General features: G+C 39.6%; 1 protein-coding gene across 2 annotated transcripts; it reads right to left on the reverse strand.

The window, feature by feature from the left end:
- Positions 1-1,647: 1,647 nt before the first annotated feature.
- Positions 1,648-24,446, reverse strand: LOC137101324 (nardilysin-like). 2 transcript variants are annotated; one of them, XM_067479600.1, is made up of 32 exons: positions 24,414-24,446; positions 23,568-23,802; positions 22,746-22,986; positions 22,012-22,093; positions 20,986-21,139; positions 19,842-19,915; positions 19,579-19,674; positions 19,262-19,384; positions 17,919-17,976; positions 17,166-17,239; positions 16,756-16,825; positions 16,394-16,471; positions 15,009-15,129; positions 13,702-13,760; positions 13,409-13,463; positions 13,203-13,307; positions 12,705-12,828; positions 12,286-12,372; positions 9,827-9,946; positions 9,661-9,712; positions 9,122-9,272; positions 7,924-8,051; positions 7,582-7,744; positions 7,369-7,400; positions 6,969-7,107; positions 6,815-6,862; positions 6,599-6,651; positions 5,492-5,575; positions 5,140-5,230; positions 4,795-4,911; positions 4,616-4,705; positions 1,648-4,538 (listed from the first exon to the last, which is right to left on the reverse strand). In XM_067479600.1, exons 2-32 carry the CDS (start codon positions 23,765-23,767, stop codon positions 4,311-4,313), a joined length of 3,297 nt encoding a protein of 1,098 aa, XP_067335701.1. In that variant the 5' UTR covers positions 23,768-23,802; positions 24,414-24,446; the 3' UTR covers positions 1,648-4,310. The 2 variants fall into 2 exon arrangements, with proteins under 2 accessions (XP_067335701.1, XP_067335702.1); XM_067479601.1 differs by lacking the exons at positions 19,262-19,384; positions 24,414-24,446 and having other exon boundaries at positions 23,568-24,407.
- Between the last annotated feature and the right edge of the window lie 97 nt (positions 24,447-24,543).

Genomic DNA, 24,543 nt, shown 5'->3' on the forward strand with positions numbered 1-24,543 from the left:
TTAAAACACCTTTTATGAGTATTTTGATAGAAATTGGTAAGTTTTGAGTAAATTGAGTTATAATTGAGTAATAATTAATAATTAAAGTAATTTCACAATAAATTAGAGGTTAAATAATGTTAGAACGATCACACTGGAAACATGCTTCAAGCTCGTTTCATGTTGTTTGGAGATAAAAACTGAATTCTCAGGTAAAAGTGGAACACATGCATATTTGCAAGTAAATAAATAAATAGCTGTAGCACTTCCTGTCAAACAGGACAGATGTGGTACAATCTGAAAGGAAAAACAGATTGGGTGAATGCAAGCTGCTGTCCATGTTGCTGAAGTTTACCAAGAGAAGGAGGATCATCTTTATTGCAGATACATATTTAAGAAGTACTTCATAATTGGCTGGAAAGCAGCTGGAAAGCAGCTGGAACCAACCATCTCAAACTGCTTCAACAACCAAGGTCCATCTTGCCCATAATACTCCTATAATGAGGAGATTAGGCCTGGCTCCACTTGTTTAAGCGTAATCTTGATCCAGAAAAATGGTTCATCTCTTTAGCATTTCTCTGCCTCTGTGTGTCTCTGAGGCTAAGTTAAGCTAGCTTTGTAGCAGGGGGCTGATGAAGGCGGGCCAGTGGGGAGTTCTAAGATTACAGCGCAAATCGAATAAAGGAGTCGACACATTACAGCGGCTTAGATGATACACCCCACTGCACTGATTAATTTAAAACCAGCACAGTGTTGTACGCGGCACACAGGAACACACATCCACACAAACAACACGCGTAAACCTGGCCAGCCCCCTTCTTTTACACAGTCTTTCCCTCCATTTACCTTCCCTCTCATTTTCTCTCCACCAAACACACACACGATGCTCAGAACCACTCAACATGGCTCCTGCCTCATGACTACAGTTCATTATTGCCTTGGCAGGGTTTCTCAGATGAAATTAGAATGACAACAGGAATGACACAGAGTGCAGCAGTGGAAAGTTTACACAGGGTGAATCTGAGAGCGTGTGCGCGCACTGAACAAATCTAATCTTCTCTGATTCATGGGCAAGCTTGTCTGCATGCATTTGTGATACACTTACTCTTTTCCCATGTACTCAGTCGAAGAGATGGAGATAAGAGAGCCAACAAGACAGAATGGCTTCTGACAGTAGAACACAGCAAGAACACAACTCTGGGACAAAGTCAGAAAGCCTCTCTGAGCAGGACCACCAGTTACTGTTGGCAGCACAGGCTGAGTTCATTCAGTGGCAATACCACATGTGACACAGTTACATACCCCTAAGGCTGAATTATTATTCAAAGAAGTACTGAGACACCGCTGCTCTCTCTGTTGCTCAGACGGACAACAGGGAGCGGCAAATTCCCTGCATGTTTTCCTCAAAAGCAGAGATAATAACAGAGTAGAGGGGCAGCTTCATATACATTAAACCTCTTCAAATGCAGATGGTTTCCACAGTTTTAGGGTTTCACTTTTTAATAAACACTGTTAGAAAGTTCGTCTTTTCATAGCATTTGGAGATGTAGTGATTGTTAGCTGTACAAGCAGCTTGGCCCTGGCGACAAGAGACACATTTTACAAAGGAGACCTCTTTACTACTATCTGAACTCGAACTATCGCGAGAAAAAGAAGGTATAGTCACAGTGAGCCATGAAAAACTTTATTGGCAGCGACTGGCCTTCTGCACCACAGCACGGCAATGTATGACAAGTAAGTCTAATTACAGCAGTAAAAACACAATTTGATTTATTTCTTATATGCACAGCACTTAATTCTACGTTACATAAAGAACATGATTAAAAGCCCTAAAAGTCTGCAGTTTAGAGATGAAGTGAATACAGATGTGGGGCTCAATTCACCATGTTTCAAAGAGCTCTAGCAGTGGCCACTTGGTCTTTAAAAGGTGTTTTACAAACACCAAAATAAAGTCAAGTGGCTTCTCAGCTCACCACACTGAAACATCACTAAACCTTTATGTGAAATCCTGAAGTGCAGAGCGTGAAAATAGATTTTCTAGTTCTTTAACCTTCAAAGCAGCGCGGGCTTTTCTTCTTTAAGGATGAATTCTAGCACACACAGTTCAGAAGCTGTGTGGTAGCTGTGCGAGCAGGGCCACGCTTCTGTTCATTTGTTACTTGGTCATATACACAAAATCAAGCTCCAGTATCTCTTGTTTGAAGTTATGTAAGGCAAGTAGCCCGTGCTTAATATCATGTACTCCCAGAAGAAAAGATAAAATCAGCTGATGAACCAGGGATGCTCAGCTGTGATCACAATGTGCCGAAAGCTAATTAGGTCTGTTTGTCATCAACAAAAATGCACTGTGGGATCGTATGAGTGTGCATGTTGTCAAGCTAATTCCACATTGTATCATTAGAAACAATGTGACGACACCATCTTTCCCACAGTTTCCTTTTAATTTTGTACTGGGTCAATTACTCTATGGTACACTATTAATTTTACTGTGGAGTACTACCTCCACAGTGCACCCGGATTTACATTATATACTATATCTTTCATAAAAAGGTAATTATGGATGGATTAATGAGCAGACACAGGACAAGGAGCCCAAGAGTTTCCAGGAAACTTTCCCATGGAGTTGACATGCACTCTGAAATGGGCTCATCTACAATAATACAGCCTTCACTGATATTAATTTACAAATAAGATTGACCTGCTTCCTCATGTTAACGTGGTTTATTAAGAGGCCATAAAAATGGGTTGCTTTTTTAAATTATAGTACAATGGACGATTGCATAACTTTAAAATGGAGAATGTTAATATCGTTGGTGGTTCCATATTTGTCGGGCAGGAACCGTCCTTTCTTGCTTTCTCGGTTAAATGAATTCTTTTTCCTGTTCATGAGGTTGAAGGCCATAAAGAAACGGAGTATAAAAAGTGCTTGAACATGCTCCACTCAACCACATCCAATATCTTGGCTGTAAGCCTGATCTTATTACCCAGCAGCATTGGGTTGACCCATAGTAGTCTTTTTTACAGACAGAAGGCTGACCTCACTAATTCTCCAGTGGCTTAATGGGAGCAAATCTCTGCAGCCGAGGAGTAAGCTCTGGCACAAAAGCTGGAACCAGAAGAGTGGAAGGATGTCACAGCAGTCTAATAACATCCATGGTGTTAAAGTGAGATGTTCAGCAGTGACACATTCTGGGTGTCTCCATACCACACAAAGCTTGTTCAGCCTTTACACAAGCCGTTTTGCTCACCCATTTTACAGGTAGCACAGTTATTTTATGTGAGGCTACTGTGGATGGAGACTTTGCTACTGTATGAGACTTCCCTGTGGGCATATTATTCAATTCTGTTAACATGCTCTGCTGTGCTGGGCTCTGGATTAGTTTTTAATTACATTCAATCGTGCAGAGTGTCACCAGCCACAAGCTCAACACAATATCGCCTCCAACAACAACAAGCTTTTCCTCTGGGAGCAGGTAGAGTCTGTGACTAATACACATATACACATACATTAAAGCTGTGTAAATTAAACAGCTGATGCCACACTGAATCACCACCATGCAAAGCCTTCTGACTTTAAAAAGACCTTGTTGTGTGTCAGACAGGGAATTCTACAAATGCTTGATCCTCTGTGGCGTTTGTGAGGTTTAGTGTTATTTGTATGTCAAGAAAATTGCAGGTGTTGGATAACATGGCATTTACAGAAGAAAAAAAAAACTACAACAATTCCTTAATACATGCGCTTTCTGTAGTCAGTGCATTGCTTCATTTCATTCACTCACTACTCACTGATTTATTTATTTGCACAGCTTCATATCACAGCATGATCCAGGTCAGCTAATAGCAGTAGCACATAGAGTTTGAAATCCAGCACATGATCACTCAATCACACAATCTGGAGTTAAAAAGGCTTAACGTTTTTGGAATTAGCAAAAAACGGGGATTAAGTGCTGTAGCAACAGTAGAGCTGTGAGAACCAAATAAACAAGACTTTGATCCAAAGTCAGTGTGGGACACTAAACAGGAGAGTGCGCCCCTGCACGGCCAGTGTCTGAGAATATTAAACAATTTAGAGAGGAATCAGAATAGATTATCACTTAGCTAAAAGAAAACTATCATTACTTCCAGGCTTTTCGCTTATGCACACAGTGTAAGTAAAATCTACAGCTGGACCCCAGAGACAGAATCCAGGACCAGGGGAGCCAAAGCGGTTTCAACCTTGCTTCACCTCCACATAATAAGTGCCTGCATCTCTAATGAGGCAGCGTTCCCGAATGTGGCTCAGTAAGAAGCAAAGCTCAGCCATCTCTTCATTTCATAGTCTGAGCATGAGCTCATTCGAGTATCTTGTGGTAGGGGTAGAGGGGCAGGCCTTTAATGAAAGCAGGGATGTCCATGATGGCTATGGCGCCTGCCATCTTGGGTGAAGCAGGAAGGAAAGTCAGCTTAGACACTTCGCCATAGGTTGAGCCACTTACATCCTCCTCTTTGCCCTCTTTTCCTTCTTGCTTTTTATCACCACCCTCCTCATCATCATTTTCTTCAGCTCCAAATCCCACCACCTTGACAAGAAAGGGAGATATTTTGGGATTTGCTACATGCACAAAGGCACTCACACCTAGAGAAGAGCAATGCTTACATGCACGCTGAGTTTGCGACTGTCCTGCCCTCTGTGTTCTTGAAACCAGGAAACCAGCTCAGCTCTGGTCATCTGCTTCAGAGCCTCGATCTAAACACGCAGAAACAGTGGTGGTTATAAGAATGCTAGCTGGGCTAAAAGACCACTGCAAATGTTACATTTTAATGTGTGGTCCTCACCTCTCTGCTGAGCCTGTCGAAGACGTACTGCTGTGTAACAACCTCGGCCCAGTTCCTGTCCACCTCCTCCCCAAGGTGTGTGTCCTCACACTCCTTCAGCTTTACTAAAGCGGTAACCTGTACATAACATGCAGTGCATGGAGTTTACATGTACGCCGTACACATGATTAGGAAATTTGTTCCTAATCGATTGTTTAATCCACAAAAGTAACTTGAGCAGCAACTTTTAACATTTCTAAAAACTTTTTTGGATATGCATCGTTTTGTTTCAATTCTTTTTTTTTACTTTTTCATAACCATAGGAAACTCACAAATACACAAAATAATTCACACAGAGACACAGACCTGAGTATTAAAGGCATCCTCAGTCAGTGCATTGAGCTTCTCCTCAAATGAAGCCAAGAACTCTTCAATCTTTAACTCCACCAGCTCGGTACTGAGAGAGAAAAAAGCTCATGAGAGGAAAGAGATATATTATAGGCTGCAGGGTGTATTTGATTCCTTTAGTCATTTATCAGTTCTACTCGCTTCTCTTTCCAGGTCCACATAGATAAATTGTAGCTTGGGTTCAGGTGAGCAGTAAGACAGATTATACCTTAGTTTGGAGAAAGCATTTGAGATAAATCCTACCTTGCTTTTGGGCTAAAAAAGCAAGGTAGGATTTAGGAAAAAGGTTATGATTGTGTTGTAGACTAACTTGAACTTGGTGGCCTGTGTTTCCACAGTGACAGAGAAGCCCAGAACGCCTGAGGTGTTTCTGCAGGTGGGGTAGACATGGTACCTGTGGAGGGAGTCATGAAAAATAAAATAAATAAAACTTGGAGAAGGGATTTTGAGAATCAGATTTAAAATAACTACATCAGAAAGAGCATTACATTTGCGAAAACCACCACCTGTCCCGATTTACTTTACTTTTCACTGTGTAATAAAGTCTAAATAAGGAGAGGATTGAGAATACTTCATATAGTAGCTAGCAGATGAAAAAGGTTTGAAGTCTGGATAAATGTGAAAAAGCAATATTCAACGTAACTAGAAGAGTTCTGTATGAAGCTTAAAGAAAATGTGGGGAATGTCATCAAATGTCACTGAAGTGCATCAATTTCTTTCTCTCTCTTTCTCTAAGTGACACACACGCTTTTATATCCAACAGAGTGAAATGCTGCACTCCTGCTCCCTCTTACCAAAAAAGTTATAAATCAGTTACAATTGATTCAGAAGGCCAGTGCCCCAGTGCTGCCCAGGAAATAAAGGAGAGAACTCATTATGCCTGTTTTAAAGTCTTTTTAACTAATGGTCTTGTACCAGCTCACTTGTCTGTTGTGTCTTGTTTACAGTTCTTCAAATTTCCCAGACAAACATTTGGGTTAAGCAACTTTTAGTTTCTATTCACCACGTTGTTACAACAGTTAGGGAAGGAAAAAGAACAACTGAAAGTGTTGATGTTATAAAATGCAGAACCTAAATCTTTACACTGGCATTTTATTAAATTATTTGTATTCATATTATTTATATTTTCCTGTTAATTCATAATTCTATTGTCAGCTTCATATGTAAAACCCTTTGCAATTGCATTGCATTAACATTGTGCAACAGGTGGTATAAAAAGTTTTTTTGCATGGCTGAAACCCTTAAATGATTTATAACAACATAATGCAGCTGTAAGGAAATGTGTATATTGGTATTATAAACTGTAATATTTAGTGTGTATTGCCTATGTTCGCTAAATTGGAAAGAAAATGCCATAAAATGCTTGAGAACTGCTATAAGAAAGCTAAAATGGGAATGAATAACAAGAGAAACTCACCCCAGAGTCTCTTTGGTCCTAAGGAAGTCAAAGCAAGGTTCCTCCATGTGCATCTGAAAAAAAACCCAAACAAAACAACAACAACAACAACAACAACAACAACAACAACAACAACTCAGTAAATCATGGAGAGACAGTCAAATAAACTCATGAAATTAATTCACAAAATAGCTGGATGAAATAAAAAAAAACAAAAAAAAAAACTGAGGTACTAACCACTAACAGTTCCATCAGAGTGTGTTCTCTTAAGGGCTTGGGGCCAGACTAGATAAAAAGTAAAGAGTGGGATTGAAATAATGTGTGTTAGGCATTAAAGCTACACATTGAAGATATGGACGATCTAACATACAGCAAATGTGCAGATGTCTACCTGATAGTAAACAGTGACCTCAGAGTTGGCGTCTCCTTTATTGAGTGATTTGACTTTACAGATGTGGTGCTTCAAAGGAAGCTCCACCACTCTGAACGTCACAGGCACCTCTGTTGGCAGCTTGGAGAACTGCAACTTCCTGCCAGAGGAGGGAAAAGAGGGGCAAAAGGTGAGGAAAGAAGAATGAGGGGACAGGGAAACAAAATGGTTAAGGAAGCCAGGAGAATAGGAAGAAAGATGAAAACAAAGCAATAAAGAAAAAAATGTGATGACAGTGAAAGCAGAATCGTTAACTAATTAACTAGAGCCAGTGACGGTGTGTGGCAGCAAACAAATCTATTTGATTGTATAGTATTGGTCTTCTCCTTAGGGAGTACATTCACTGTAATAGCTGACTTACTCTGTGACATACTGCAGGAACTTCACTGACTCCTGTGGAGGAAACACAATACAGTGTAATGAGAGTGAGGTGAGGGAATCAGCAAAACAAAAACAATGTCAATCACACGCAAATTCATTCAGCTGCAAACATAAACATTCACTAATAAACTAATTAGAAATTAACTAATCTTGTGTCCATGTCTTTGTGTACTGAGTGCTGTAAGTAACTCACAGCGCTGCTGAAGTTGCCCTGCACCAGTCCCTCAGCGTACAGCTCAGCCCTGAAGTGCCGACTGAACTCCATCAACTCCTCGCAGGTCGGGCCTGCCATCACAGCCTGATATTTCTCCACCATGGACCAACGAGCGTGCTCCAGGATTAGCAAACGAACATCCCTGAGAAAGAGGAGAAAACAAAGAGACAGGGGAAAATAACAAACAAAAGGAGTTTTTTTTTTTTTTTTTAATTTAGGGCCGTTACACATTTCACCACTAGAAGGCATCATAGACTTGATGATTACCCCGATAGTGAGATGAAATGCCAGAAAAAAATACAAATAAAACAGACAACTCACTTGCTGAGTTTCTCAGGTTTGATGAGGATGTTGAAGTAGGTTTTTTTCAGCTGCTCTGAGAACATGCTGAAGACATCAGGGGAGGCAGCGAAATCAGCCAGGTGGTCAATGATCAGGTGGAACAGCAACTACAGTAAACAGAGACATGACAAAAAAGCAATTAATGCAAAATATAAAACACTACATACTTCACTGTTTAAGTATCCATCCCCTTTAAAGTGGATTGTGTAATCATCACTAGTGTAACCTCTTTGGTTTTAGAGGTCACACACACACACACACACACAAATGGAGATTACCTGAGTGTAGTGAATGTGTTTAAAGGATTTTAGTATAAATACACGTATATCTGCAGGCCAATCTCAAAATCTCTGTCCTGCAAGAAGGAGACTAGTGAGAGAGAGTACCAAGAAACCTATGCGTCCCCTGAAGGGGTTACAAGTCTCAGCGGCTGAGATGGGGCAGACTGTATATAAAAAGGATAGTGAAGAAAAAGCCAGTGTAGGAATATGGTCAGAACGCTTCGCTGAAGGCATGTAGGAGACTCAGAGGGTGACTAGAAGGAGCCTGATGAGATCCAAATTTGCTTTGTGACCATCACAATAGACACTACTATGTTTAGTGCAAACCCAGGCACATTTTCACAAAAATATCACCCTGACTGCGAAGCATGGTGGTGGCAGCATCATGCTGTGGGGATGCTTCTCTGCAGAAGGCTACAGAAGGCAAAATGAATACAGCAAAATGTAGAAAAGTCCTACAGACAAATCTGATCTAGTCTGCAAGAGAACTGGGACTTGGGATATTTGTTTTCCCGCAACACAATGACCCCAATCATGCAGCCAAAGCCACACACAAATGGTTTGAAAACAACATTAATGCTCTGGAGTGGGCAAGTCACAGCTTAATTGTACAGAGAATTTGGGGCTGGACTTGAAAGGGGCTGTGCACTCTCAATCCTCATGCTACCTGGTCTGTCACATAAAATCCCACTAGAATACATTTATGTTTGTGGATGTAACATGAAAAAGTTCAAGGGGTATTCATACTTTTTTTTAAAGGCACTGTATATCAAGAATAATTGTGTGACTATGTCCAAATGACATTGTGTCTATTGAGCTGAAAAATTATTACACTGATCATCACTGATCAACATATAATCTTATGAATCTCACTGTATCAGTGCATTTTTACTCACAGGCAGTTTGTGGTTAAATCCTTTGACCTTGATGACCAGGCCGTGTTCACCGGCAACCAGTTTGTACTCCAGTTGAGCCACTTCAGCCTCATATGCCGGCTCTGCCAGGTTATGGCATAGGATGTTGACTAGCAGGTCAAACAAGACCACACTGGTAGGGGAAGGAAGAACAAAGGAGAATAGGAAAAAGAAAAGAAGAACGGAAAGTATAATAGGGAGTGAGAAATAGAGGGAAGGAGGTAAAAAGGATGAAGTGGAGGGCAGGGGGGCGGTGCAGGAAGCAAGGGAAAAGAAAAAGAGCAAATAGAAAAGGACAGAGAAAAGATGGAGGAAGGAAGGAAGAAAGAAAGGATAAAAGCAAATGAGGAAAAGAAAAACAAGGAGGTTTGAAGTGATGCAAAGGGCAAGTGGAAGGCAGATGGAGGGGGAGAACAAATTATAAGAAGAGATAGACGGATGGAAGAGAAGCAGATGTTAATTAGTGTCATAACAGAAAACAAACGCCGTTTTCACAAGGTCAGATTTGAGCCTTGACTTACTTCTTAGCAGATTGTTGGATTACAGGAGAGATTAAGTGGAATCGGATGTAGGCTGCAGCAGGCAAAGGACAAATAGGTGTCAACTTCTCCCTAATCATATTAAATGCCTTTATGGAAACATCTTGCATGCTAAATGATGCACACAATAGAGAAACACAGACTTCACCTTTTGGGATTTTGAATTTGTTGTCCTTTTTGTACCACAGGCAGCCTCTGTCGCTGTCAGCTATCCGGACAGGGAACTCTGTGTCTGAGCAGTCAGAGGGCTTCAGGGTGAAGTCAGTGGCTGAACAGATGCACATAAACAATGAATCATCATCTTTACACTTGGTACTGCCTCATAAATAATGTGTGTGTTTCAACAATTCAATATGTCCACTTTGGGGATAAACATGCGGCACCTTGACAATACAGGGAAAGATGTCCCCCACACTCCCCACCCCACCCCACACAAATAAATTATTCAGGAACCCTTGGGCCAATAATTGAAGGCACAGCGTCTCTCAACATTTTGTCAGAATTGACTATGTGATGTTGTGGCTTTTCAAAATTTACAAACCGAACAGAATGTTGCAGTGTAACTGCTCCTTAAATTAGGCCAGAACAGTGCCAGAGGTTCCCTGATGTTTAAAGCCCCAAAATGTAATATTTATAAATATATGCTATATTACAATAACCGCTTCTAAAGCCTATTGATGGTACAGTGACTTTTAATAAGGTAAAGGGCGCCTCAGCTCTCACCACAGTGGGCCTGAATCAGCATTCACTCCACTATGCAACTTTTGAGTCCCATCCCAGAGACCTTTTGCAAGAACTGCCTTTCAGAACTGCTTTACAGCACAACGTAGATCCGTAGTCTCATAAGACATGCACAGATTTTCTTAGCACAGCTAAACATGGGAAGTGTGGGAAGATGGCAGTGAAACGAGGATGAGAAAAAGAGAATGTACTCTGAGTACTCTGAACTTACCAATACTTTGCAGTCACTGATCTCTTTGAGGTTACAATGTCGACCCAAGATGTCTTCCACCTGAGTGCTTCTACCTCCACTCTTATATGTCACCCTATATATGTCACTCTATTCACTACAGCCATTTCCATCCTTTTTACAAAGTCTACCACCATCTGTCCTTCTGTGTTCCTGTCGTGAAGACCAAACCTGCCCATCACACTCTCATCACCTCTGTTCCCTTCACCAACATGTCCATTAAAATCTGCACCAATCACCACTCTCTCACCTCTGGGGATGCTCTGCATCACTTCATCTAACTCACTCCAGAATTTCTCCTTCTCTTCTAACTCACATCCTACCTGTGGGGCATAACCACTAACAACATTGAACATCACGCCTACACTTTCCAGCATCAGACTCATCATTCTGTCAGTCTTTTCACCTCTAGATCATTCCTCACAAGCTCCTCTTTCAGGATAACTCCTACTCCATTTCTCTTCCTATCTGACCCATGGTAAAGTAAAAACCTTGCTCCTAAGCTTCGAGCCTTGCTACCTTTCCCCCTGGTCTCATGGACACACAGAATAACCTTCCTTCTCTGCAACATTTCAACAAACTCTCCAGCCTCCCCTGTCATAGTCCCAACATTTAAATCCCTATCCCTAAATCCCTGTCAGTCCTACACTCTTGGCTGTCCTCTTCTCTCTCTGCCTACGAACACGACTTCCTCCTCACCTTCTTAATCAGCCCCAGTGGCGGCCGTTGTTAACCCGGGCTGCGACTGATCCAGTATGGAAGTCAGATTTGATAAGGAAGTCATGGTTCGCATGTTTAATCTGGCATGTGTTTTACAACGGATGCCCTTCCTGACACAACCCTCTGCATTTATCCAGACTTGGGACTGGCACAAAAAGACACTGGCTTGTGCCCACTTGTGGTTGCATTACAATTATCAAAACACTTATATTTCATTAATATTATTTCAGTGATAATTGTTCTGGAGTCTTTTTTGAGTATACATAAACTTTTCCCAGTTTCAATGGCTGTCATAGGTACGTAACCACTGATGCATTTGGAACGCGACCAGCAGAGAAGGCAGTCACTAAGCACGGATTTCATTATAGTGTCACTCACATGCAGCTTTTAGCATTAATCTACGATGTGAAAGTAAATGATGTAAACTATGCCGCCATATCTGTACAAACTCTTGTAATATTACTCTATGTTAGTTGGACCAGCCAAGTGTACCTGTCCTGAGTCAAATTTTTTAATTTCTATTTCTGCATGACATAAACATGTATCTGTTACTGTATCTGTTAGTAAATGTATTATTTTTCTTTTTCACCGGTAACATAAAAAATCCCCATAGTTCTCCCCCATAAGTTTTCCATTAAAAAACATCCTGTCCAAATGGGGCTTTTTAATAAAGGCTAAGTTAGAGGAGTTAGACTTAGTTAAGTTACACCTTCATTTGATCAGTAGAGTGTTATAAGAGGGAAATCATTTGTTCACTGTTCCTGCACATTTGGTCAATATATCTGATTATTTGTTGGACAGATAAATGAAGAATAAAGTAACAAACTGCTCAACCACATCCTGTTCACAATCTTGGACACTTTTCACATACTTTTTAGCCAAAGACACACTTTTTGTGTCAAAACTTATTCACGCACCAATGAACCTGTTCTCAGCAGGAAGGTGGAGGTCACTGTTCAGCTCTAAGTTTTGTGTCCAGCGCTTCATCCACTCCCGCTCGATGTCTGCGTGGAGGGAAAATATTCATTAGCATAAAAGATATACAGCATTTCCAGCCTGAATTCATGTTTTTCAAGACTTTATCACTAAAACAATATTGGTTTTAAACATTTAGATTCTGTTCCAACACTATTGTTCACTGTCTAAAAGACAGAGATAAATGTTGGCATTTCTGCTGCTGGCTCCCTCTCTCATTATATCAGGCTGAATATCACCACACAAGGGGAAATAAGACAATGTATGCACTGAATGCCTACATTGTGGGAAAAAGCTGCTGCAATGACAGAAAACAAACACAAACACAGAAAGACACACACACAGAAGCACAAAAACACACCCTCTATGCTATATTGTGTGCCAAACCACTTCTCCCTGAGGGGACACTGGCCCTCATGTTCTGGTGACAAAAGCATCAGGTTGGCTTTCTCAGGAGTGAGGAGGGACAGGGCTGCACTGATCACCTACACAAACACACACACACACACACACAAATAAAGTAAACTTTTCAAAGCAAAAGCAAAGAGGAGAATAATGATTTTTTTCCCTCTGTTCCTAAATTACTTGTTTATGTGAGAACAATTTTAGCTGTCAATCACAATAAGAGGCATAAAAACAGAACAGAAGTTAGTGTCATCATAGAAAATATGCAAAGCCACAATTAGACTGCAACATCTGAAAATAATAACTCCAGGAAATATATTTATGGGATTCAAAGGTGTAGGCTAAGAAATCATTAATACAGACAGGAAAAAGTCTTTTAAGTGACCCCAATATTCAACAACATCTAAAATAAATAAAAAAATACAAAAAAAAGGGAAATATTTTAGCTACTTACTTCTGGGTTGAATTCAAACATCAGCTGATCTCCTGTCAGGAAATCTTCTTTAGGAAACAACTGCATATTCTCACAAATGTCCTCAACATACTCTATAGGGTCAATCTGACAAAAAGCAAATCAGTCTCACTAGTCATAAGCACATCATTAATTTGCTGGTTTTCCAAAAAGCATCTAGCACTAGCACGTATAGTTTAGATCCTTACCTGCTCCTGATAGTGAAACTCATTTGCTTCAATCCTCTGAATCTCCTGGTATATTCTGATTGTATAAACACAAAAAACAATTATTTACCTTTATTATCTCAGAAAAACTCACAACATCAACAGCAATTGGTGTTGGTCTTGGTCTTGTCTTGGTCTCACAACACTAAGGTCTTTGTCATTGTCAAGGGGGTCTTTACTACAACACTAGTATCCAGTATAATGTATTATTTACTGCTGTAAGTGCACCTTTGTTGTGTTGTTTTACAAATCTATGTGTTTGTGTGTGACTGTACCTTTGCTGTGGCCCAAATGTCTGCAGCATTTTCAGGTACTGGAACACCAGATGAGTCACCTGAAATAAGGGACCAGAGAGGAATTACATGTCATAAGCTGAAAGGGCTTCATCATTAATAAACCATTACTACATTCATTTTGTTGGGTATATTAAGTGAAATGTACAGTTAATATTGATAGACTATAACAATTATACTGATGAAAGAGGCTGCCAATCATGTTGACTGCGGTTATATGATTACAGTCATTAGAGCAAGCTATGACATTTAAAAAAGGTGATTTCATTTAAATACTAAACAGAAAGTAATGAGAGTGTTTGTGTGCCCCCTGTTTAGAGATCCAAACATAAAAATGAAAATGTCAATTCTGCCTTAGTAGAGTCGTAATTATTAACTATGACCTATCTGTTTGCAAGAGGAGAATAAGGGGGAGAAGTGTGATTAATTAATTAATCTAAGCAATTTCTAAATAGGACACTTTTTGACGTGCAATACGTCTTTAGCTCATGGCTTTCTTTGTGTACCATCAACTTTTTTACAGGTCAAGAATGGTATCCCGAGAAGCAAGGGGAGACTCCACAAAGGTTACAGGTTTTGTTTATTCCTATGGACAGTGCTTGTACAAGACATAACACTACCCCTAACTTCCTCCCATCCCCCCTCGAATTTTTTCCCCCCGCTTGCACCAGTTTCACATTTTGATGACTGTGTCTGTAGTGGGAGGAGAAGCGCTGTAGGAAGCCTGTCACTGATAATCTGTGGCACCCTGCAATTTCAGTGTCAAGACTGACGGAGTTTAGTGCCATCTTCAGCACCTTCCACCTGCTGGTAAAATCAAGGCAGTTTATTGGAAAAAACTGAGTTAAGAACACAGTTAATCATGACAACTAAGCTGTAGCTAATATCGACCGCACTTTGGAGCTGCAACATCTAGAAAACTACAGTAGCACCCTCTGATTCATGCAACTCCAGCTTTATCCTCTCTATATGAAAGAGTTGTGGATGAAATGCTATTCAGAGTGAACAACATCCTTAAGGCTACTGTAGCTTTTATAAAACAGTTATGAATCAAAGTTTTTTTTTGGTAAAACATTAAGTACTTAAGATCAAAAACAGTGCTGCTGATAAATGATCATCAACAGCCTCTTAATGTAAAATAAGAGTTGCTATAGCAACTGATAACTGATTACTTCTTTGAATTTACCTGTAGTATTTATGAAAACAGGCTGCACGTGCCAGTCCATGGATGTAACATTTTAGAGCAATTATTAATAGTTCTTCTATTTTTAATAAAGAAATTTTTTTACCTGGTAGAAGTTTTGGAAGCCTTCATCAGTCAGGGTGATGGAGATGGAGAAGATGGAGTAGGTGGCATTTTGGTCAAAGCCAGTTTCACTGTTTCCTCCAAACAAAGCCAGAGCCCAGCACCTACACACACATGCACACACACATGCACACACACACACACCCACACACTAATTACCAGTGATTTTTATAAAACAGGGATGGGGGTAAAGATTTGCTCACTGCCATTAAGTGGAAAGACAATGTATAAGTTTTAAAACATTTACAGCCCAATAAGTAGGAGATATGTCACTTGTTTCTCTGTTTCAGACAAACACTTCTGTGGTCTCTTTGAGGCACTAAGCATGGTTTTAAAAATCCCTAAATCATGTGTAATTGTATTAAGTGTATGTCCTGCCTCGATAGCAGCCTTCCACTTATTTAAAATGAAAAACACCTTTTACACACTAGAAACCCGGATAATAATTCAGTGCAACTATCATATCATATAATCATCACCATCATATAAAAAGACATATTCTTGTTGTGTAATGATGCACTTATATAAAAAGTATGGTTTAAAAAAATCTTCACCGTATTCATCTCACAGATAACAAAGATGTTCACTGTGATGGATTACACCAAGTGAGTTCAAAGTGTCTGAAGGTTTATAGATTGCATTGAAAATGAATCCAGTGGTGGGGAAACAAATACATGAATAAAAGTATAGTCTCCTCTTCAAAACAACCATATTCAGAGATGTAGAGTATAGAGCATTATGGATCTGTTGTACAGTTAATGTGGAATAACCTGAATAACGGTATAGTCCTTTAAACTTTGAGACATCTAACCAGCATCCCAAAGGTGCATGTGATGGCTGCTGCCCAATTTTACTTGGGGGGACAAGAGTGACCCAAATTCAAACCAGTCTCTTGGCCCTTGAGGTGATTGTCTGAACTCAATAAAAAAACAACCGTTTTACAGCCTCAGCAGTTTGTTTGACTGGGAATTGAGACTGAGTGCTCTCAAATTTCACTGTTGTCATTTATCAACAACTGAATCAGCACACACAGTAAATAGGAACATTCTATGAAATGCCCCAAGTGGTGCTGATGGTAAAGGGACTTCTGGATGGGCTCTTGGTATTGTGGCACTGCAGAGAGTTTGGTGAATCACTTTACCACTTAGCAACAAGGGGCTGAAATGCTCTTGTACAACCACATCTAGGGATGAGACTGTATGAATCATATCGTCAAGTGGGCTGGCAAAGCATATAGTTTGAAGATTGGCCTCCAACACACAGGGCTTAAAAAAGCTCATGTATACCCAGCAAATTGAAGGCCTTTTAATTGGTTTCTGGAGTGCCCTCGAATCAGAAAAACAAACAGATAGAGGCAATAACACTCACTTCTTCCTGAGCACTGAAAGGATGCTTCCTGTGCCTTCGTGGCCAATAAGCCAAGAGATGTAGTGGAGAGGCTTCACTCTTAAAAAAGGAGAAAAGAAGATGAAAAGGCAAAATAAAAAACATTGATTTAAGCCCTCTACAATTCAAGACAAAGCATGGTATCCTTTAGCTGCTCTAATTTTATGTTTATATAAGTAGTCACCATGCTGCAGAGAGAAGACAAGGGCATGGAAATGAACAGAAACAACACATTCGATGCAATTTCACTCAAAGCAGGGGTAAACACAGTCTATTATCCATTGTCTGTTTCTGCATTTATGTACCCTTCACCACGCACCCTATGTCCTCTGTGCACAGCTCACCTGTAGTATTTTTCCTGAGGGGGAAGAGCCCAGGTTATGTTCAAAGCGTGAACTTTCCGGACAGGAACAACTGCAAATGGACAGTTAAAAAAAAAAAAAAAAAAAAAAAAAAAAAAACAGAAAGATAAATGCAGCTTATTGATACTGGATTTAAATTTCCTCTATACCACTGGGCCTCAAAGCTATTGGCCTGTGATCCCTTAAAACAAAGCTGTGACCGTACAACATTTTCATCAGTTTGAATATACACAGGTTGTGAGCAACTTAATCAGCGAGTATTTTTCATGTATTTTTCATTGTAGCAGAAACATTTTGTTCTGCTCTGCCATCTATAGACCCCTGTTATTTGGGGGGAACTGCTTCTCTACAGAGTGCATTAGTTGTGTTCCGACAGTGAGATGGATCAGTACCTCTGTAAAGCTTGTTGAAGCCAGGTGTGTCAAAGGGTTCCAGCATGTCAGAGAAATCTGGCTTGGGCAAACCACTAAAGACACAAAAACAGAATATAGAAAAGTGACCAAGAATAAAACTGTACGCTTTAGCATTAATTAAAAAAAAAAAAAGTCAACACAGCACTAAACATGTTTTTTCTACGTATTTATGGAAACAACAGAGAAGATGTGTATTTTGTAATTAACAGGTTGACAAGAGATGATTAAAAAAGTTTCCTAAAGTTTGAAAATGACTGTTTTCAATAATTGTTTGTATTTCATTAAAACCGTACATTGTCTCCACCAGGACAACTCAAGAATGTCAACTTTTCATGTTATATGCTTAATACATATTATTTTACTTTACCTAAACAAGTTAAAATTACTTAAGACAATATTACAAGCTCACAGACGAGGGACATTTCATATAACCCAATAACTGAAATAAAAGCTTAAAAACTGGTGGTTGTGGTTTTCACATAACCGTTATGTGCATGTTGAGTTTCTTAAAAAAATAAAAAAATACTACAATGACTCAAACAGCTTAAGAGAAGTGGAGCTCTCTAAAACACTAATTCAGCTTGATTTTTCAGTTGTGTGGTGTAGCCAGTAAAAAGAAGTAGAGGAAGGCTTGACATTTACATTTAAGCAAAGTCTTAAAAAATATTCAGACTATCTATATGACACCAGCACCTCATCACTCTGACTGAGAGCCTCTTCTCCGATACTCACTTGTTGGGCACCTTGCTGAAGATCTCTCTCACCCACTCCTCCAGAGTGTCCAGCTTCTCTAAAGGACAAGTGAGGCGAGATAAATTAGAGTTCGAGTGCATCTCAATAATTCTGCCTGAAAACTCATAATCCAGAGTTCTGTTGAGAAAGAAGTGCAACACACTACTGTAGTAGTGACTACAATTTTGGCTACATGTGGTCCTTAAATGCCCAGCCCACCATAGGTACACTATGTTTGCACATATTATAGTTATGTTAAAACACTTTTCCATATTACCAATGTAACAAAATACATAAAACAGTATCAATTATGGTTGTGACCATTCAGTCATTAAGTGTATAACATTGTATTTCTATACAGATTTTCCTCTTAAGGATTCAAATTATACATAAAAAGGAATTTACAGAAAGAGATTCATGCACATTTTCAGCATTACTTTTAATAAATTAGTCTAGATGATTTGAGTACTCCTACAGTTTGTGTATCAATAGATACAGTATCAATACTATCAGATCACAACTGCTTACGACACAATGGTAAAAGGTCAATGACTTATCCTTTATTAAAAAAATGGAAGCAATGGATCCTCTGAGCCCAGTTTTTTGATTGTGCTATAAATGAATTAAAAACTGAAGAGTTATTCTTTAACATTATGAATCTTAAAATTAACACTTGAGTGAAGAGCTGTCTTCTAAGAGTAAATGTTTGAGGCCTGCTTTACCTCTGACCACAGACAGCATATACAGTAGTGAGTACACATGTACATTACTGCACCAAGATGCCGGGTTACAGCATTAGAGGTCAGTGAAAACAACCTTTTTTTAGTGTTAAGATATACATAGATAGAATTCACGTAATGTAATGTAACCTTTGTGTCACTTCACCCTGGCTGTTTTGTTAGGTGAAGGCAGTTTTTAGTGGCGTCAACAGGAAAGCATCAGACTTATACAGAAGAACAATATTTCAGCGGCTTCAAGATGGTGAGTTTTCTCAGCACAAATACTAACACTAGTCATCATTTTACTCTGATCCAGCAGTTAATTAGCTGGGTGATATTTTCTGTGAAATCCTGAAAAAAAAAAAAAAAAAAAACAGTGCTCTCAGAAATACAGCAATTTGAGTTGATTCGGGAATAATTTTCCACAGTTGGCTGAACATGCATGAAGTAAATCTTTATTAGAGCTGTGACTAATGATTGTTTTAATTGTTGATTAACCTACAAATTTCTTTTTCAATTAATCAATTCGTTTGGTGTATGAAATTACTGAAAATCAATTAAATTTCTATTATCTACTAATTGACTAGCTCACGATGTGTAAAGAATGGGATAGCTTTTTCTGACCTTTTGATTGCACAGCCAGAGTCATATAATGGGCAGAGTAGTGTTTCTTCCAGAAAGCACGCAACCGCTTATAGACATTGATCTTCTTCGTCTTCGGCTCCTGCTTCAGTGTCTGAGCGTTACCTGATGTTGTCAAATAAACAATCAATTCTGCAGCTTTGAAAAAAAACAGAGGAAAAATGTTTTGTAGATGCAGAGATTTAGGCAAGATAGGAACCTTGGCGTCTGTCTCAGCTCTTGTATTTGTTATTAGTGAACACACCTCAAGGAGGCCCTGCGTGTATTATGTGTCCCAGTGGTTGTGTTTAACAACTCACCCCAACAGAACTTGCCCATAGGGTGTCCAGGTTTGGCCAGACTGCCAAACAGCATCTCCTTCCTGTGGGAGTCTGATGGCTTAGCCAGCTGGTATTCTGACAGAAAGAGAGACAGAAAAACTTGAGACGACAGAGAAAGACAATCGATGGAGTGCAAAAGGGCTGCATAAGGAGAAAACAGCAACGTGGTTGATGGAAAGTTTAACTCCAAGAATCACACCTGAAATTTAACTTGCTGGATGCACAGAGGCACTAAGACTCACCGCTGTCAACAGCCTCCACCTCCCTATCAATGGCGTCTCTGATCATTAGGGGGCAGATGAAGAACTGAGCCCACCTAATAGGGTGACACAGCAGAGAAACCAACATCAGGGGCCAAAAACAAGGCAAAAGGACAGGAAACCAGTCTGACAGAAGCAATCACATATAGACTTATGCACACCCCAAACAAAGGCAGAGGACTGACTGAATCTATAATGTTTGGCTGGTTGGTACACATGATAAGGCAGGATTATATACACCGCGTATATAATATTCTGATCAATTCAAATTCAGATGTTTATTTTTATATCAGTTTTAAGCAACCTCCATAGTATTTTTCACAGAGACAAGTTTCTCCATACTATAATCACCGCTACTAAAATGGATAACTCCATATACATACTAAGGGGGAAACCACGTTTGATAATCAAATAGGCCACACTATTATATAAATGTTTGCACCGAGTGAAATTTCTAATTAGGTCACAGAATCTGGTGGCTCACAGAGGTTGCAGCTACCAGTTTACTGTAAGTTTGAACCCTGCAGAGTTAAAGCTACGGTATTTTATAGATTTATTACTTCCTAATACATTTTTGAAGGTTTCTTGGAAATAAACCACATGGTTTTGTAGTTACTACAGGAAAACTACAAGTTGGAGACCATTTGATTTTAATTTATTGAATTAGTGTGTTATGAGCTTATCATTGACTTCCAGATGCATTTTTGTGAAAGAAATTACTGCAATTAAACTCCAGTGAGTCATGGATCTTTTTTATATGTATCCATTCATTAAATAATTCTTCTGTTTTCTTTAGTTGTGCATTTATTTGTAGACACTTTTCACAGTGTAGGTCATCTTTTTCCTATAAATAAAAAGTTTCAAGGTTGTGTTAACTTAGTGTCTAGAAAATAACTGGCAGTGTACCAAGTGATCATTCCCTATTTTACCATCAATTAGAAGTAAATTATATAAAAACCTCTTAGGAAATTATTTGGAAATGAATTAAAATTCATTCAATCAGTGACTTGTATATATTAAATTATCACCGACATTTTTTTTAATTTCAATTTTACGACGTTTAAATTCTAAGACCACTTCTTAAAAATGACTACTCCAAAAACAAAAACCTCTGATGCTTCCCCACCTGTCAAGAGCCTCTTTGAAGCTTTTCCTCTGGACGTCAAACTGGAAGATGGTCCTCTCACAGTCAGTGGAAGCATTGTCACTTCCTCCATGCTTCTTTAGAAAAGCATCAAAGCCATTTTCTGAGGGGTACTTCTCACTACCCATGAACACCACTGGAGCAGAAAAGAGAAGAAATGGTCCGCATTTGAAGTTTTCTTATTTATGTGGGCAACTGCCCAAACAAAGAGTGGAATTATTTTTTTTTTAAAGTGAGCCACAAAAGCTGTTTTTTCAGATGTAGGTGTTGAAAGAGCTTTAAATATTGCTGTGAACATTTAATGACAGCTAACCATCTTTAACAATAACAACAATTTATCCGCTGACAGCAGCAAATTCTCAAATTTGCTGTCTTGCACACACTGAATGAAACAAATTCATGTCTATTTTCTGTTAGGGGAAGCAAGGATGGATTGCAAACCAGGCAAACTGGGCACATGCCCTAAGGCTCAGACCCCCTGGGGCCCCAAAAGCCCCAGGTTTAATTTCACGCAATGTGTCATTGGGTTGGTAATAATAAATTATTTGCAAGTTTGTTCTCTAAAGTTAGGAATATCACTAAAGCCTGATGTTAACTGAAATGTTGAGGGTCTTATAGAGAATCTTGTATCATTATCTTACCCTCAGGCTCTGTCTTACACAGTGTCCTCTTTTTAAATCTAGTATTAGGCAATTCTTTTAAGCACACTGTGCAGGTAGTGCTAGTTGTGTAGTCTGTAGCTTAAACCAAAAGGGCATATGAAGGTGATGGGATTGATACACAATGCACTGAGCGCAAAAGCAAAATTGGTGAAAAGAGGCACAAAGCCATAGTGGGTTGATCTGACCAGTAGAAGGGTGTTCTGGGAATTGTCAGATATTAAGCTTCTTATCTCAAATAGACAGAATGAGCTAAGGCAGACCAAATAAATGAAACACTGTCAAATTGTGATTCTTAGGAATTACTTTACCAGACATCAGACCTGAATTTCTCAGTGTGTTTACTCACTGTGTTCCAGAAAGTGGGCAAGACCAGGAAGGTCACTGGGGTCACTGAAGCTGCCCACTCCAACACACAATGCCGCTGCAGACTGAAGCACACAGAATACCAAGTCACTTTTAAGTCTGACAATGTTTTTTCTTACCGTCAAGAAAACCCGAAAAAGGACCATAACCATACTACCCAACCCAATCCTTAAAAAAAAAACAAACAAACAAAAAAAAAAACTGTACGACTTTGCAGCCAAATCCTTAGTAATCCTTAGGTCTTGTTGCTTTATGACAACAAACAATTAAAAATTTAACATACCATTTCCTCATGTTGAAGTAACATTTGATAAAAACTACAATACCAACCTGATAAAAGAGAATTATTTATACCCTTTTCTAACATTATGAAACAAATCTTTATGTTCTGTTTTACAAATGTGTGTCTTCTGTAGGAAAAAATGGGAATAGACCCTGAGAGACCCTGAGAATGCAGACAGGATGTTAAGCGTTCATACAGTACATAGACAAATATTTGAATTTCATTAATTCATAGAATTGGGAATTTAACAATAAAGAAAAAAGAGAATATTGAAAACCTTGTCACATACATTGCTGAAACTCTGTAGAAGATTTAGGTTTAGGTTTAGATCAGTTGTGCTGACAGCTCTTGTGTTTGACTCAACTTGAGCAGAAATTTTAAGTGTTCCTCCTCTTCATTAAATATACTAAGAGCTAAATACGTATGAGCAGTACCTGTTTCTCTGCATTTCCTTTCATCTTTTTCCCCTCCATTTCATTGTGGTCGTCTTCATCACTACCCTCCCCAATGTCATCTTCATCGGATTCACCATCTGATTCATCACCAGATTCATCCTCCTCATCCTCTTCTTCTTCCTCCTCCTCCTCCTCGTCTTCAACACCCTCATCTTCTGACAGTGGACCTGTGTAGTCTGAAATGAGCAGAGCTCGCAGTCCATTGTCCAACACAACATACCTAAAAGATGTAAAGTCATAGGTAAAACATTAAAAAAAGTCTAAGATAAAGTATCATCAAGTTTTACAGTTGGCAGGCTTTTTATTGTTTTTTTCCCTACTTTAAACTGGCTGTTAAATTAAATGTGTCTTTGCAGACTGCAACTTATATCACTTGAAACTCTCTTGTTCTATGTATTTTCACAGCAGAGAGTTTCTATGCATGCCCCACATTGGCCTCAGGCCCTGGTGTGTGCTTACAGCATGAAATCGTCCACTCAAACTACAATCATAATATACCGATCTGGCTGGAAGAGAAGCTCGATACCATTTTTGGATCTGGGTTAGTGGATCTGGGGCATTTTCTCAGCACTTTCACTAATACAGAAAACAGTAATCTCTTATGTGTATCGTTGCACATGAAATCTTATTAATAACATTGACTGAGAGGACACTAAACAGAGGACATAAATCTACATGATTTATGGCTTCTGACTACACCACAGTGCATAATTAAAATACACAAGAGAATGGCAACATCTAGTATAAAGGCGTTAATGTGGATGTGATTCTTCTAAACTGTGCAGCAGTGAAGTCTCTTACCTGTACTGTTTGGGGTCACTGGGGGACTTGATGATCTCACTGTCTCCAACATTGTCCTCCCCTCCTACCCTTGCATCCCCAGCAGCCAGGCTCTCCTCCCAGGGTACCTGCTCTGGATCTTCTGCTGCTGAGGTTTCCTCCTGCACCGCTCCTGAAGACTCAGACACTGGGACGGTTTTGGACTTGTTTATCTGCGGCATCCTTGGCAAAGATGATGAGACTTTGGCACTGCGGGCTGACAGCAAGGCGCGACCGTAAACAACAGGACAGCTCGCTGTCACCGGTAATTTACTCTTCAGCACGGCTACACACCGTGTCAACCTCTACAGTAGAAGACCCTGACTAAGAGACGGCTATATCGAAATGAAAGCTCACGAACAAGCTACCCAATAACACAGATTCATTAATTAAATGTACTGCAAGCCCATCTTTGACCTGAGCTGTCATACACACACACACACACACACACACACACACACACACAAACAATACAGCTATTCACACAGACTGTCTGGTGGTTTCGCTCTATTCAGCTGGATGTCAGCTAAAACACGGCCCGGGCAGGCCACCGCAGCCAAAGCCTGAATCTCTCAACACAGCAAAGCAGACCACCAACAACCACAGCTAAAAAGAAATCACTTTAGCATCCTTTAAAATGCGGAGAAATTAAACAGAAATGACCACTGACGGCTTATGAGAGAATTAAATGTGAAAATTCTATATATATATTCTTTAAAATAAGCTTCAACTGGTTAAGGCAACACTCGGTTTCAAAGCGAAGCCAAACAGAAAAACAAAAACTTTTAGTACTTCATGAAGCCAGTGCTACAACAACACAACGGTTACCTTCCTGCCAGAAGGGCCTCGAGATGTGAACGGTCGCTCCAACAAGGAGCGCTGTGATTAGCCGAGAACGTTCAGCTTGTTATTATGTCGACATCTGATTGGCGCTTTTCGGGAAAGGGCGTGGTGTGTG

The sequence above is a fragment of the Channa argus genome, chromosome 16 (genome assembly GCF_033026475.1).
Source record: "Channa argus isolate prfri chromosome 16, Channa argus male v1.0, whole genome shotgun sequence".
Classification (NCBI taxonomy): Eukaryota; Metazoa; Chordata; class Actinopteri; order Anabantiformes; family Channidae; genus Channa; species Channa argus.